The 12,783-nt window shown below is 36.2% G+C and overlaps 1 protein-coding gene across 1 annotated transcript; it reads right to left on the bottom strand.

Annotated features, from left to right (window-relative positions):
• Positions 1 to 9,051: 9,051 nt before the first annotated feature.
• On the bottom strand, positions 9,052 to 12,389 carry LOC306873656 (2-oxoglutarate receptor 1-like). Its single transcript, XM_079423100.1, has 2 exons — positions 12,208 to 12,389; positions 9,052 to 11,163 (listed from the first exon to the last, which is right to left on the bottom strand). Exon 2 carries the CDS (start codon positions 11,153 to 11,155, stop codon positions 10,118 to 10,120), a length of 1,038 nt encoding a protein of 345 aa, XP_079279226.1. The 5' UTR covers positions 11,156 to 11,163; positions 12,208 to 12,389; the 3' UTR covers positions 9,052 to 10,117.
• Between the last annotated feature and the right edge of the window lie 394 nt (positions 12,390 to 12,783).

Raw genomic sequence — 12,783 nt, 5'->3', positions numbered from 1 at the left:
TTTGGGTTTGTGTGTTTGTCATTCTTTAAGGTCACTGGAATTATGTGGGCTAATTAAAAACTCTTGTCCAAATAATAAAACATTCAAATATTTAACTCTCCGACCTGAAAATGTACACTTTTCTCAGTCCATGTTAGCATAGCGACTGAATTAAAATCATTTTGGCGTCTCTCTCTCGCGCGCTTTTGTATTTACTTGGCTTGCGTTCTTCAAAGCTGGTTAGTTTTTAGCAGTAAGACGGTGGGTATTTCTGTATTCAGGTCTTTGGGGTTTTCTTTCTTGGGAACCTCACCTATGTAGATTTGTGGGTTGTTTGCGGTCAGTTTCACTGAAGGAGCAAAACCACTGGAAACAGCAGCAGATACAACTGCAGATTTTCACACATGCATGATTCGTATAATTTCCTAACAAATTTGAACTGCCATTTCTCGTCTGTGCTATTTTTTTATAAATTACTTCCCGTATGTGACCTTACATGACATTTTCATGCCAACAGAGTTTGGTATGAAATGCCACACAGTTCTCTTGCTCTATATTAATATAGGTTTGTTGATTTTACATTTTTAGACAGGTTTCCCCTGTCTGCAGATCTAGTGTGACTAGTCAAGTTTACTTGGGTTAGTACTTTGGCTGAGAATAAGTCAATTGTGGTTTAGCTGTATCAAGGCCAGTCTGTGTGAATGTGTGTGCGTTTACAGGCAACTCTGAATTCCCAGAAGTAAGAAGGATGTACTTCTTTATTTCAAATCAGAATAGAGTGAGTATTGCAAACTTGCATGTAGAAACTACTCTTTTAATTAGCCATAACAAAAATACATTCCATATATCTCATTGTTAACATAGCTAATCTTAAATAGCTTTTTACAAAGGCTGTATAGAGTTTGAATAGGGTGTTGACTGATTCCAGACATCCCTGATTGTGTGGGGAAGTACAAACTTTAAGGCATCTTCTTGATTAGGTGGGGATGTGATATTGTTGTGAGAGAACATCAGAAGAATGATAAATGGAGACTTTATAGGAAAAGTAAAAAATAAATAAATAAATCCTAGAACTATATTTTAAGTTCCTCCAGGTGTCAAATGTCTCCAGTCAAAGATGACTTAATAACAATCTGCTGTGAGCTTTCACTGGAGATTGATGAGATTTGATATGAAGGAGAGAGAGCAAATGGGGTCTGAAGGGCAGTATTGTGTTTTATTTACTGAAGTACACAGTAAACCTGTTAGGCCTGTTCTAGTTATCATACATTTTTGCATAGTTTGACATTTTACTGTGAAAACTGCACTGCTGTCTGATTTCAACATCTGTTCAAGTTCAAGTTTATTTGTATAGCGCTTTTTACGATACAAATCGTTGCAAAGCAGCTCTACAGGAAATTAAGTTTCCACAATATATTTATATATTGCAGAACCTTAATATATTTAACTTATGGCAAAATTTGGTAATTCTGTATGTTGTCTGAGCGTTGGCATCCTCTGAGGTCCTCTGAGGGGTTGGCATCATCTTTTCTCAGGTGTTCGGTCATCTCAGATCATTTAAGGGTTGGATCCAGACTGAAGCTTCTGTCATTCCTAGTTACCACGGGATGTTAATCAACAGAGAAACAAATAGAGACATAATTAGCGTAGCTGCTGTTCCAACTAAGCAAAAATGATTTGTTCAACCCAAGCTAAAAAATAATAATAATGTACATTTGATCAGATATAACTGCAGTACAAGATTATAAGATGCATTATGTGAATGCTTGGCTAAAGAGATGTGTCTTTAATCTAGATTTAAACAGAGAGAGTGTATCTGAACACCGAACGTTATCAGGAAGGCTATTCCAGAGTTTGGGAGCCAAATGTGAAAAAGCTCTACCTCCTTTAGTGGGCTTTGCTATTCTAGGTACTACCAAAAGTCCAGAGTTTTGCGACCTTAGGGAGCGGGTTGGATTGTAGCGTGGTAGAAGACGAGTTAGATACGCAGGTGCTAAACCATTTAGGGCCTTATAGGCAAGTAATAATATTTTGTAAATGATACAGAACTGAATAGGTAGCCAGTGCAGAGACTGTAAAATTGGAGTAATATGATCATATTTTCTTGACCTGGTAAGAACTCTAGCCGCTGAATTTTGGACTATCTGTAGCTTGTTTATTGAAGATGCAGGACAACCAGCTAGCAGTGCATTACAATAGTCCAGTCTAGAGGTCATGAATGCATGAACTAGCTTTTCTGCATCAGAAACAGGCAGCATGTTTCGAAGCTTGGCAATGTTTCTAAGATGGAAGAATGCTGTTTTTGTTTACATGGGAAATATGATTTTCAAAGGACAAGTTGCTGTCTAATATAACACCCAGATTTTTGACTTTAGAGGACGTGACAGTGCATCCATCTAGTTGTAAATTGTAATCCAAGAGATTCTGTGTACTGTTTTTGGTCCAATAAGTAATATCTCTGTCTTATCTGAATTTAATAGGAGGAAATTATTGATCATCCAATCTTTTACATTTTTTCCACAATCTATTAGCTTAGATAGTTGAGAAGTTTCATCTGGTCTTGTTGAGATATATAATTGAGTATCATCAGCATAACAATGAAAACTAATCCCGTATTTTCTAATAATATTACCAAGGGGCAACATGTATATTGAAAATAGCAGAGGACCTATCTGTAAACAAAATATATTTTTAGCATTGTATACGTGTTGCTTAGTATCATTCCAAAACAGTCTGTGCCACTCTCTTGGGGTTTTCCTCAGAGTCCACTTTCTGATAAAGTAAAGCTGCAATTTTTTTTACTTTAAATGTACACTCAAAACAACCCAGCGCTGGGTAAAATATGGACGAACCCAGTGATTGGGTTGTTTTGACCCAGTGGTTGGGTTACTGCCCAGGTTGTATTTAACCCAGTATTTTGTAGAGTATAGTTTTAAGCAGTTAGAGTGTGTGTGTGTGTGTGTACTTGTTATAATCCGAGCGTGTACGTGTATAATCATCATGAGGCTCTAAAAGAATTCAAGAGATATACATTGTTAGCTGACATTAAGACCATTTTACTTTTGTTTGTTTTTTAGTATATAATTATTCCTGTTTTGTTGAGCTCATGTTGACACATTGAGCGAGGGATATTCGTACTTTTACTTTTTTGTACAATATTTTACATTAAAATGTGGTCACACCAAACAACCTTTTGAAATTAACTAGTGAACAACACTAAATGTACAGCAGCTATACACATTTAAACACATTCAAACATATAGGGTTGGTAAGTTCTTTTTTTAAAGGTTTTTTAAGGAAGGTTCTTCTGCTCACCAAGACTGCATTTATGTGATCAAAAATACAGTAAAATATTAAGACAATAACTGATTTTATGTGAATATATTTTAAAATGTAATTTATTTCTGTGATCAAAGCTGAATTTTCAGCATCATTACTCCAGTCTTCAGTGTCACATGATCCTTCAGAAATCATTCTAATATACTGATTTCCTGCTCAAGAAACATTTCTGATTATTATCAATGTTGAAAACAGTTGTGCTGCTTCATATTTTTGTGGAAACTGTAAAACATTTTATTTTTATTAGGATCCACAGATGAATGGAAAGTTCAAAAAACAGCATTTGAAGTAAATATTTTGTAACAATGCAAAAGTTTTTTACTGTCACTTTTGATCAGATTAATGTGTCATTGCCAAATCTGACTGATTCCAAACTTTTAATATGATCGTTTTGATGCAATTATCTCTCCATGCTGGATTAAAAAAATAAAAAAAGAACCTGTCAGGGATCTGCAAGAAATGGGGCCCGGATGCAAATGAGCGGACAATGGTAGTTTGACAAGACGTTGACTAGAAACAGCAGGGAGAGTGAGAAGTGAATCAGTCCAAACAGAGGGGCAGGGCAGACAACACAATACAGGCAGGAGGGATGACCACTGAGCCCGTCCAAGGTGGCAGAGGACTCAAGCACGGAGGCAGCAGCTCCAGAGGAAGGCAGGAAGACGGGGACCCCGTAGCTTGAAGTGAATCTCAGAAGTCACACTAGACTAGCCGCCAGGTAGTGACTCACAGAACCAAAGACCTGCCTCGTGAGAGTGAAGAGCTGCTTCCAGGTGGTAGGGGTCAGAGGCCAGGGAATCTGGGTAAAGGGCAGGACAGGGCAAAACACGATAACAAACAAGACAAGACACAAGACAGACAAATGAAAATCTAAATCAAAAGAGAAAACTAGATAAGAATACACAATCAAAAAAACAAGAACTAGAGAAAACAAAAAGGAACCGAGGATATAAAATAACAAGATAAGAGATCAAAAAAATCACTTGAGCAAGATCAAAGGATAACTTTAGGACCAAGAAACAGGTAAACACCAAAACGAACCAGCCAAGACACAAGGGAAAGGAACACAATATAAAGCAGCAGAGCACAAGAGGATCAGGTGAACACAATCAAGCAAACGAGGCCTAGACAAGGACTAAACAAGGGGACATGACCATGGGAAACAGGGAGGCTGGACAAGAGGAGCACGTGGCAAACACAAACAGAGACAGAGCCATGTGCTCAGACACAAAACAATCAAAGAGACATTGAACAGGGACAAGACAGACAAGACTGTCAGGGTATAGGAGCCTGAGAGAACCCATATAGCTTTGATGTCAATTATCATTCCTTACATCTGAATAGATGCTTTTATAATAGGCTACCCATTGTTTTATGAACAACCTTTCTAGAAGTATGAACTGGTTTCAGTCCATCGCGTGTCACCTGAGAACATCCTTATACTTTACCGGTGACATAACATGCACATGTGAAAGCAGGAAATAAAACAGTAAATGCCAGGGAAATGCAAAAATGAAAACCACTGTATTGTGTGATGTTATGAAACACCTTTTGCGATCTTGTTTCCATAGCAGTAAATATACAGTGGATTTTTTTAACTTGCAGTACAGTTTGGGGTACCAAAACCTTCGGTGTTGATAAAAGACAGTTAATAATAATTATCAGTCCATTATATATCCTAATGATTCTGATTGTTCATTTGCAGCAAATAAGATCTCTTTAATATTTCAGTTGTTTCTCCTATAATGACATTGATTGGAAAGCAAATGGAGTCTTCTTGATAAAAAGATCTCAATAATCTTACTTGTGACTCCTCTTGAGTTTCAGGTCTTAAAAAGTGTCTCCTTTTTTTTATTTTTCTCTCTCTTAAATACATACCAAATTTTTTTTTTTTTGTTCTTACCTGTCAAATGTTAACATATTTGTCATTTTTATTTTATTTAGTAGAAACATCTGAAATCAAGTTGATGTTTAAATGAACCTTAATCTCAGAACTGCATATGTCTTCTGAGTTATGAAAGAAACTCTTTCTGAGCATTGAAATTGTTCCATAGGATTGTTCTAAGTTCTTTGAAGATAAGAGACGTTTCTATTCTTACCTTATTGAAAGGTAGATTGAGAAACAGTTGTTTTTGTTGCATTGAGTCACACTGTGACTCATTAAGCGTCAGTGATAGCGTGAGAAGTCAGCGGTTTGTGAACTTTTTTGATGTTGCATAATTAGATTTAATTGCATATTAAAATAGAATGTATTGAGCCACTTTAAACTGATTTATTACGATTAATGAGGCTTAATTACGATTAACACTCTTTAATCATGGTAAAATCACTTGTGTTTCACAATGTCTTACTGCTTTTATAAAATGCAGAGTGATATGATATATTATATAAAAAGTTATATACAAGAAGTTAAATTGATTAATAACACAAAAGAGGATATTTTGAAAAATCGATAGTGTTTATAATTTATGTAGTATGTATTATTTAAAGTTATTTTCATTTGAATTATAATTTTGGAGTTTAGTAATTTTGTTACATGGAAATATACATATACCAACAGGTGTACCTAATAAAGTGGCCGGTAAGTGTATGTTTATTATTAGTGAATCCATCGTCAACATAGAGCGTGAAGAGTAGATATTTCAAAGGTCATTGAACTATTAGACACATGAAAAAAAGAACATAGAAATAGCAGGTTCCCATTACTTCTCTTTCTTTGCACTGAGCAATTGAACAAACCTGTTTCACATGACAGGGCAGCTCACTTCTTCTGAACATGCAAAATGTACATTTATTATTTATTATTAGATTTGTTTGCCTCTCTGTTCACCCACATACTGTATTTTGATGCATCTAAATTCTCAATAAAACTGTTTTCATTGATATATTTTACTGCTTTGCTTTTATTTCAGTTTTAGCTTTATTAATGTTTAATTAATTTTACGTGTTATTTCAGTTTAGAGTTATCTAATTTCTAATAATCTAGTTTTTCATCTAATATTTATATTTTATTCTATTTCAGCTTTAGTTTTGGTTGACATAGGGTCCAGTGTTGCTTTGGACCCCAATGTTTTTCAAAATATGGTATAACTGTGCGTGCCTAGAATCATAATAGACTTTTATTGAAGCACACGGCTTATGTAGCTAAAGCGGAAACTTGGGAAATCCTGTTCCTACTGTCCTTTATTCACAAATTTTTTCTAGCGATTTAATCACCTTGGAGACTGAACTAGTATTGATTTACAATAAATATGCAGAAGTTGATTCTTCCTTTTGTCCAGGTTTGACGGTTAGTGTAGGTGTTTCCTCATTGTGTGAACCACAGATTAAATCTGAGCTGATCGACCTGAGATATTTAATACAAGGTCAAGTCGTTGAGGAACTAATTAGATTTCATTACAGAAAAAGTTAATCGCTTCCGCTAAAGTGATGACTTGCATTAGTTCACCCAAAAATTTAAATTAGCACATGATTTATTCATCCTCAAGGCATCCTACTGTATGACTTTCTTCTTTCAAACGAATCTAATCAGAGTTATATAAAAAAATGTCCTGGCTCTTCCAAGCTTTATATTTTTTCAACAGTCCAAAAGAGTCCAATAAAGCGCATACATCCATAATAAAACATGCCTCATACAAAAACACAGCGATTCAATATAGGAGTCCTTTATTCACCCCCCGGAGCCATGTGAGCACACGTTATTATGTCATTTGAGCCTTTTGTGCAGAATACGGTTAAGACATCCTTTTTTCACCTCAGAAATATAGCATGCATTTTTGCATTTAACAGACTTACAATAGAGGAACATAAGCAATTTGTCCTATCACTATGTGCATAGTATAATGCCAGGTGAACTCTTTTGTCTTTTCACGTGTTGATTATTGTAATGGTCTTCTTGCTGGAGTATCTAAATCCTCCATTAACAAATTTCAATAGTTACTAAATTAGGCTGCTAGAATTCTGTCTGGGATCAGGCCTGGTGATCATATTACCCCTGTTTTGGAGTCTTTGCACTGGCTCCATCAGGTACCAAATTGATTTTAAAATCCTTAAGTTAATGTATAAGTATTTGCATGATCTGGCTCCTCAGTACTTGACTGAACTTTAGATGCCTTACACACCATGTCGTAATCTGCGTTGCTCTCAGAGTGGTTGCTTAGTTGTTCCAAAGACACAGCTTCGTTCTAGGGGTGATCTAGGAATTTTTCTCTAGATCTAGTAAAAACTCAAGGTTGACCCAAAGTGCTGTACAAAGAGCTATAGTCAAAAATACACAACACAACGTTACACCCTTACATCAAAACAGGAACTATGCCTCATTAAAGGCTACAGAAAAAAGGTATTCTGTAAGTAAATGCTTAAAATATGACAAGAAAGATACAGTTCTGATAGAAGCAGGCAAATTGTTCCAAAGATTGGGGTCTGCAACGGCGAAGGCTGGATCACCTCTAGCCTTGTTCTTGGAACAATAAGGAGGCCAGAACTTTAAACAGGCTTCTGTAAGATAGGATGGGGCCAGATTGTGTAATGATTTAAAAACAAAAGTTAGAACTTTAAAAATGATTCTACACTTGACTGGTAGCCAATTTAAAAAAGATTAAAATGGGCGTGGCATGATCGATCCTTCGCCTGCCGGTCGGCAGCCTAGCGGCAGCATTTTGGGCCACCTGTAAACGCTTCAGACAAGACTGGCTAATACCTTAATATAAGGCGTTACAGTAATCAAGACGAGAAAGAATAAATATATGGATAATCTGTTCAAAGTGTTTTGTTGAAAAAAGAGATTTCAATGTTGCAACACGTCGCAAATGAAAAAAGCTTGATTTAACCACAGCATTAACTTGCTTCTCGAACGTCAGGCCTGAATCAAATATAACACCAAGATTCTTTGCAAACGAAGTAATATACTTGGAACAATGGCCAAGGTCAAAAGCATGATCATCATGAGGTTTTAAACCAAACATAATAATTTCTGTTTTGTTATAATTTAACACCAAAAAATATTGATTAAGCCAATTTTGTAATTCAATTTTCTTCTTATGCTCCTAAGTTTTGGATTTCTCTCCTGGCAGACATCAGGGAAGCAAATTCACAAGGGACTTTTAAATCTCTTCTTAAAACACTCTATTTTAAGATTGCTTTTACTTTTTGTTGTATATTTATTGTATTTAAAATGTGCTGTTTTCTCTGTTGTTATGTTTGCTTGTAAAGCGCTTTGAGAAAGCAACTTTTAAAGGCACTATATAAAATAAATGTATTATTATTATTATACACCTAGGATGCCTTGTGCGTAATCATGGGCTAATTTTCATTTTTGGCTGAACAAACCCTTTCAGTGTTCATTACAAACCAAAACACCAGTCTGAAACCTGCCATATAAGGCGTGAATGCGATAAAAACCTCTTACGATAATCAACACACCCTTATTTGTGTCTCAATAGGTTTTGACGGGGATTTACATATTTCCTCTTCCTTGAAACAATACATCTAAACAATTAATAAGCAAGAAGCTGGTGCTGTTTTTCCAGACCTGGCTTTTTCGGACGAATCTGATAAACCAGTTACTATATTCAGACCTACACACAAGCATGTTTCTGAAAGACTATCAATTGAGCAACTAAAGGCAATGACGTTCGGACTAAAATAGCACTCGCTTTAGTCAGTTGTGCAAGATATTATTCAAACTAGCTTCAATGTTTTATCTGTTTATCTGTCAAAAGTAAATGCAAATATAGTTGTAGTCACTTTTATTACAGTTAATCTTGTATGACAAAGGAATTACACAACACCATCATCCAGTCAATTCTGGCACAAACACAGAGAATATTAATTTACAACAGCAATGCAATAACATCATTACATGGAACATGTCTTTGCATATTTTGTTTTGTTTACCTCATCAGGGCCATTTTTGACTATAGTGGCGCCCTAGGCTGTTTTATCTCTAGAGCCAAAGAGGGTTGTTTGTTCTGAAATGGCACATGTGTGTCCCTGGAGCACAAAAGCAGTCATCAGTAACACAGGTATATTTGTAGCAATAACCAACAATACATTGTATGGGTAAAAATTATCCATTTTACTTTTATGCCAAAAATCATTAGGATATTAAACAAAGATCATGTTCCATGAAGATATTTTGTTAATTTCCTACCGTAAATATATTAAAACGTAATTTTTGATTAGTAATATGCATTGCTAAGGACTTCAATTGGGCATTTTTTGCACCTTCAGATTCTAGATTTTCAAATAGTTGTATCTCAGCCAAATATTGTCCTATATCCTAACAAACCATACATCAATGGAACGCTTATTTATTCAGCTTGCAGTTAAGGTTTGTGCTCCAGGGTCACATTTAGGTTTATTCATTTGGCAGACACTTTTATTCCAAGCAACTCACATTGCATTCAATATGTACATTTAATTCATGCATTCTTAAGAATCAAACCCATGACGTCAGCACAACAATATGAACCATTTTCAATATTATACCGTGTATAAAGACACTTGAGGCTGTGCACATTGAGGTTTCATTATATAATTTAAGATATTTATAAAAATATCTATTTCAGTTTTAGTCATTTTAATATTAGTTAACAATAACAATAGGGTCCAATGTTGCTTCTTCACAATATCTTCTCAACAAGTCATACAGGTCTGGAACAACTTGAGTAAATGATGACAGAGAGTCATTTTATGATGGAGTATCCCTTCATATGTCGGCTGTTTCACAGTAGCTTTGACTTTGGCTCATCGTTTACTGTGCATTTCTTTTTTAGTTTTTTTTAATGCAAGTTTTCAGTCAGCAGCGTGAGCCACAGCTGCTTTTATCATGCGTGATGTTGGTCACAGGTTTGTTGATCACAGCCACTTTAACGATCCCTTTCATTTTAGACATGAGCCAATCACATTTGAACATTTCCACGAAGGCCTGCTTAAAACAATCCCCTGATAACGTATAGAGCGGCAGGTTAAGAATGATGTTGAGTACAGCGATCGGCCTGGAGATGATATATGCGGCATGAGCCCAGCGGTCCTGCATGCAGTCGGTTTCCGGAGTGAGTTTCGTGTAGATCCTCCAAGCCCGTAGCACATGAAAAGGGAAAAAGCACACAATGAAACACGTCAGAATCAACACGATGAGCCGCCTCGCTCGAACCCGTTTGCTGCTTTCCTTATGAGGACCCTTCTTTAGCTCTTTTATGATGCGCCAATAGCAAAGACAGACCACGACTAGAGGAACCAGATATCCAAGCACGGTCAACACCCAACTATACGGCCACATGAATTCTGGTTTGTTGCTCGCAAGATCCAAGCAGTAGGTTTTGTTGTCGTGCAGCTTCACTTCAATTTGGTTAAAAATTGGACTTATTTCTGCAACCGCCACAGCCCAACACAGGACGCACGCCAGCGTTCCCCAGCGCTTCGGCTTGATGCTGTGTGCATGCGTCGGATGCACGACCGCCACGTAGCGGAAGATAGCCAGACAGGTGAGGAAGAGGATGCTGCCGTAGAGGTTGAAGTGGAAGATGAAGCGTGTGAAGCGACACATGGTGACGCCCAGCATCCACGAGTCATTGAGGCTGTAGTAGTAGGTCAGGAAGGGCAAGCAGATCATGAAGAGGAGGTCGGTGATGACGAGGTTCACCATGATGATGGTGCTGCTCTTCCAGGGACGAACTTTGACCACATAGACCAGCAGAGCAATGATGTTGCCCACCACACCTACAGTGAAGATCGCACCGTACATGACAGGCAGATAGTAGCGCTTCACCTGATCGTCCACGTCGGTGCAGTTATCATTCGAGCTGTTACTCCAGCCGTAGTAAAGGTTGCTCATGGTTGTTCCTGCAGCAGGAACAAAGAAACAATTGTTAGAAAGCTCATATGTTTGTCTAACTGATTGCTTCAGTCTCTGATATGAATTCCTGGGATTTCAGGCACAATCAATTTGTTATACCTGATTTCATACAATAACCTGATAAAGGTTATTCAAACACTGCAGTCTGCAAGCCATCTCTGTTTAAACAGTCAGTTTCAACACTTGTGAAATGCCAAGATGGATCTGTTGCAGTTTCAGTGTGAAACTGATTTGCAGTAATAGTTAATATTTTATATGTGAAATATGCATTATATTTCAATAATAATAGTAGTAGTATACATTACATTTAATTACAATTAAAATAATATAATTAAAAATATATTATTATTAATAAAAAATATATACAGTATATATTATATAATCTTTAACTTTTAGCTCCACCAGGTTAAAAAAAAAATCTGCAGATTACATTGCAATAATAATAATAATCTTAAACAGTTTTTTTTATATACAGAGCAAATGAATTTCAAATCTTGTGTTTTTTACATTATTTGGAATCATTTACTTATGATTTATATCTTGTTACATTTGGATTGAAAAGAGGACAGGATCCTTTTTTTCAACAGCATTTTTGTCATATTTCCTGTAAAAATATCTAAAGCACATGTTCAGTTAAGAAACAAAAAATATTATCAGTATTATATTTATATTATTGGTCAACATATTACTTAAACACAAAATCATGACACATTTTTAAAAAAATTAAAAATATATGCTGTATATATAATGTTGTTTCAACATAAAGTGTTTGTGCTGCCTTGAAATATTATGTTTACCTAAATTAAAATGTGAAGTTGTATTATAACACTACATTTAGCAAATTGCATCATCCATTTTTTACATTAATAATTCAAAATATATTCTCTGAAAATATCCTAACATCCTATGCAGTTTTTCTTTGAAGTAAATGTATAGTTTAAAGGGTGTTTAGATACGACAAGGACAGAAAAACTGAGATCTAAAAACACAGTTCAACAGTTTGTTTTAGAAGTAAATGAATGAATACTTACAATAGGTGCTGGTGCTTCAGATTCAACCGCTGGTTCCTCAGTCAAACAGACTGCGGTGATCTCGTGAACAGTTTAAAACCCCAGAGCTGATCCTCCCTCTTCTACGGAAGAGTTCCTGGTAAAGCTCTATCGTAGATCTTTTTCATTTGCATTCCTGTATGTCACATCCGAATACCATCAGTGAACCATCTGCCGACTGACAGGCCTACAATCCGTGAACACATGGGAAAATGGGCGGGATTTACAGGTGCAGCCTGACAGGTGTGATCTCATTCTTATGATACTTGACTAAAAGTGGAAAGTGTGCCATTGACAAGCCCTGGTGAATTCCTTTGCTGTCAATGCTATATTAACATGATGACCTGTCTGAAGATGTTTTATCACTCATCCAAGACGGCAGCAATTCTTGTGTCATGTGTCATCTGGGTTTGCATGCCAGCTTTGATAAACTGACCATGTGCAGGAGGCAGCGGTGCAATTATCAGCTTTACAAACACTGTGCCAAGAGAAATAAACAATGCTTAGTCTTTACTGGCATTGTGAAATCTTATTGCACAACACCAGTGAAGTTGCAAC

Source organism: Barbus barbus (assembly GCF_936440315.1).
Source record: "Barbus barbus genome assembly, chromosome: 8".
In the NCBI taxonomy this organism is placed as follows: Eukaryota; Metazoa; Chordata; class Actinopteri; order Cypriniformes; family Cyprinidae; genus Barbus; species Barbus barbus.
The sequence above is the reverse complement of the archived record's forward strand: the minus strand, read 5'-3'. Positions and strand labels throughout refer to the sequence as shown.

What these genes read in the sequence shown, in the direction of transcription:
- LOC306873656 (XM_079423100.1), bottom strand. Translation starts at nt 11,155, where the DNA reads ATGAGCAACCTTTACTACGGCTGGAGTAACAGCTCGAATGATAACTGC.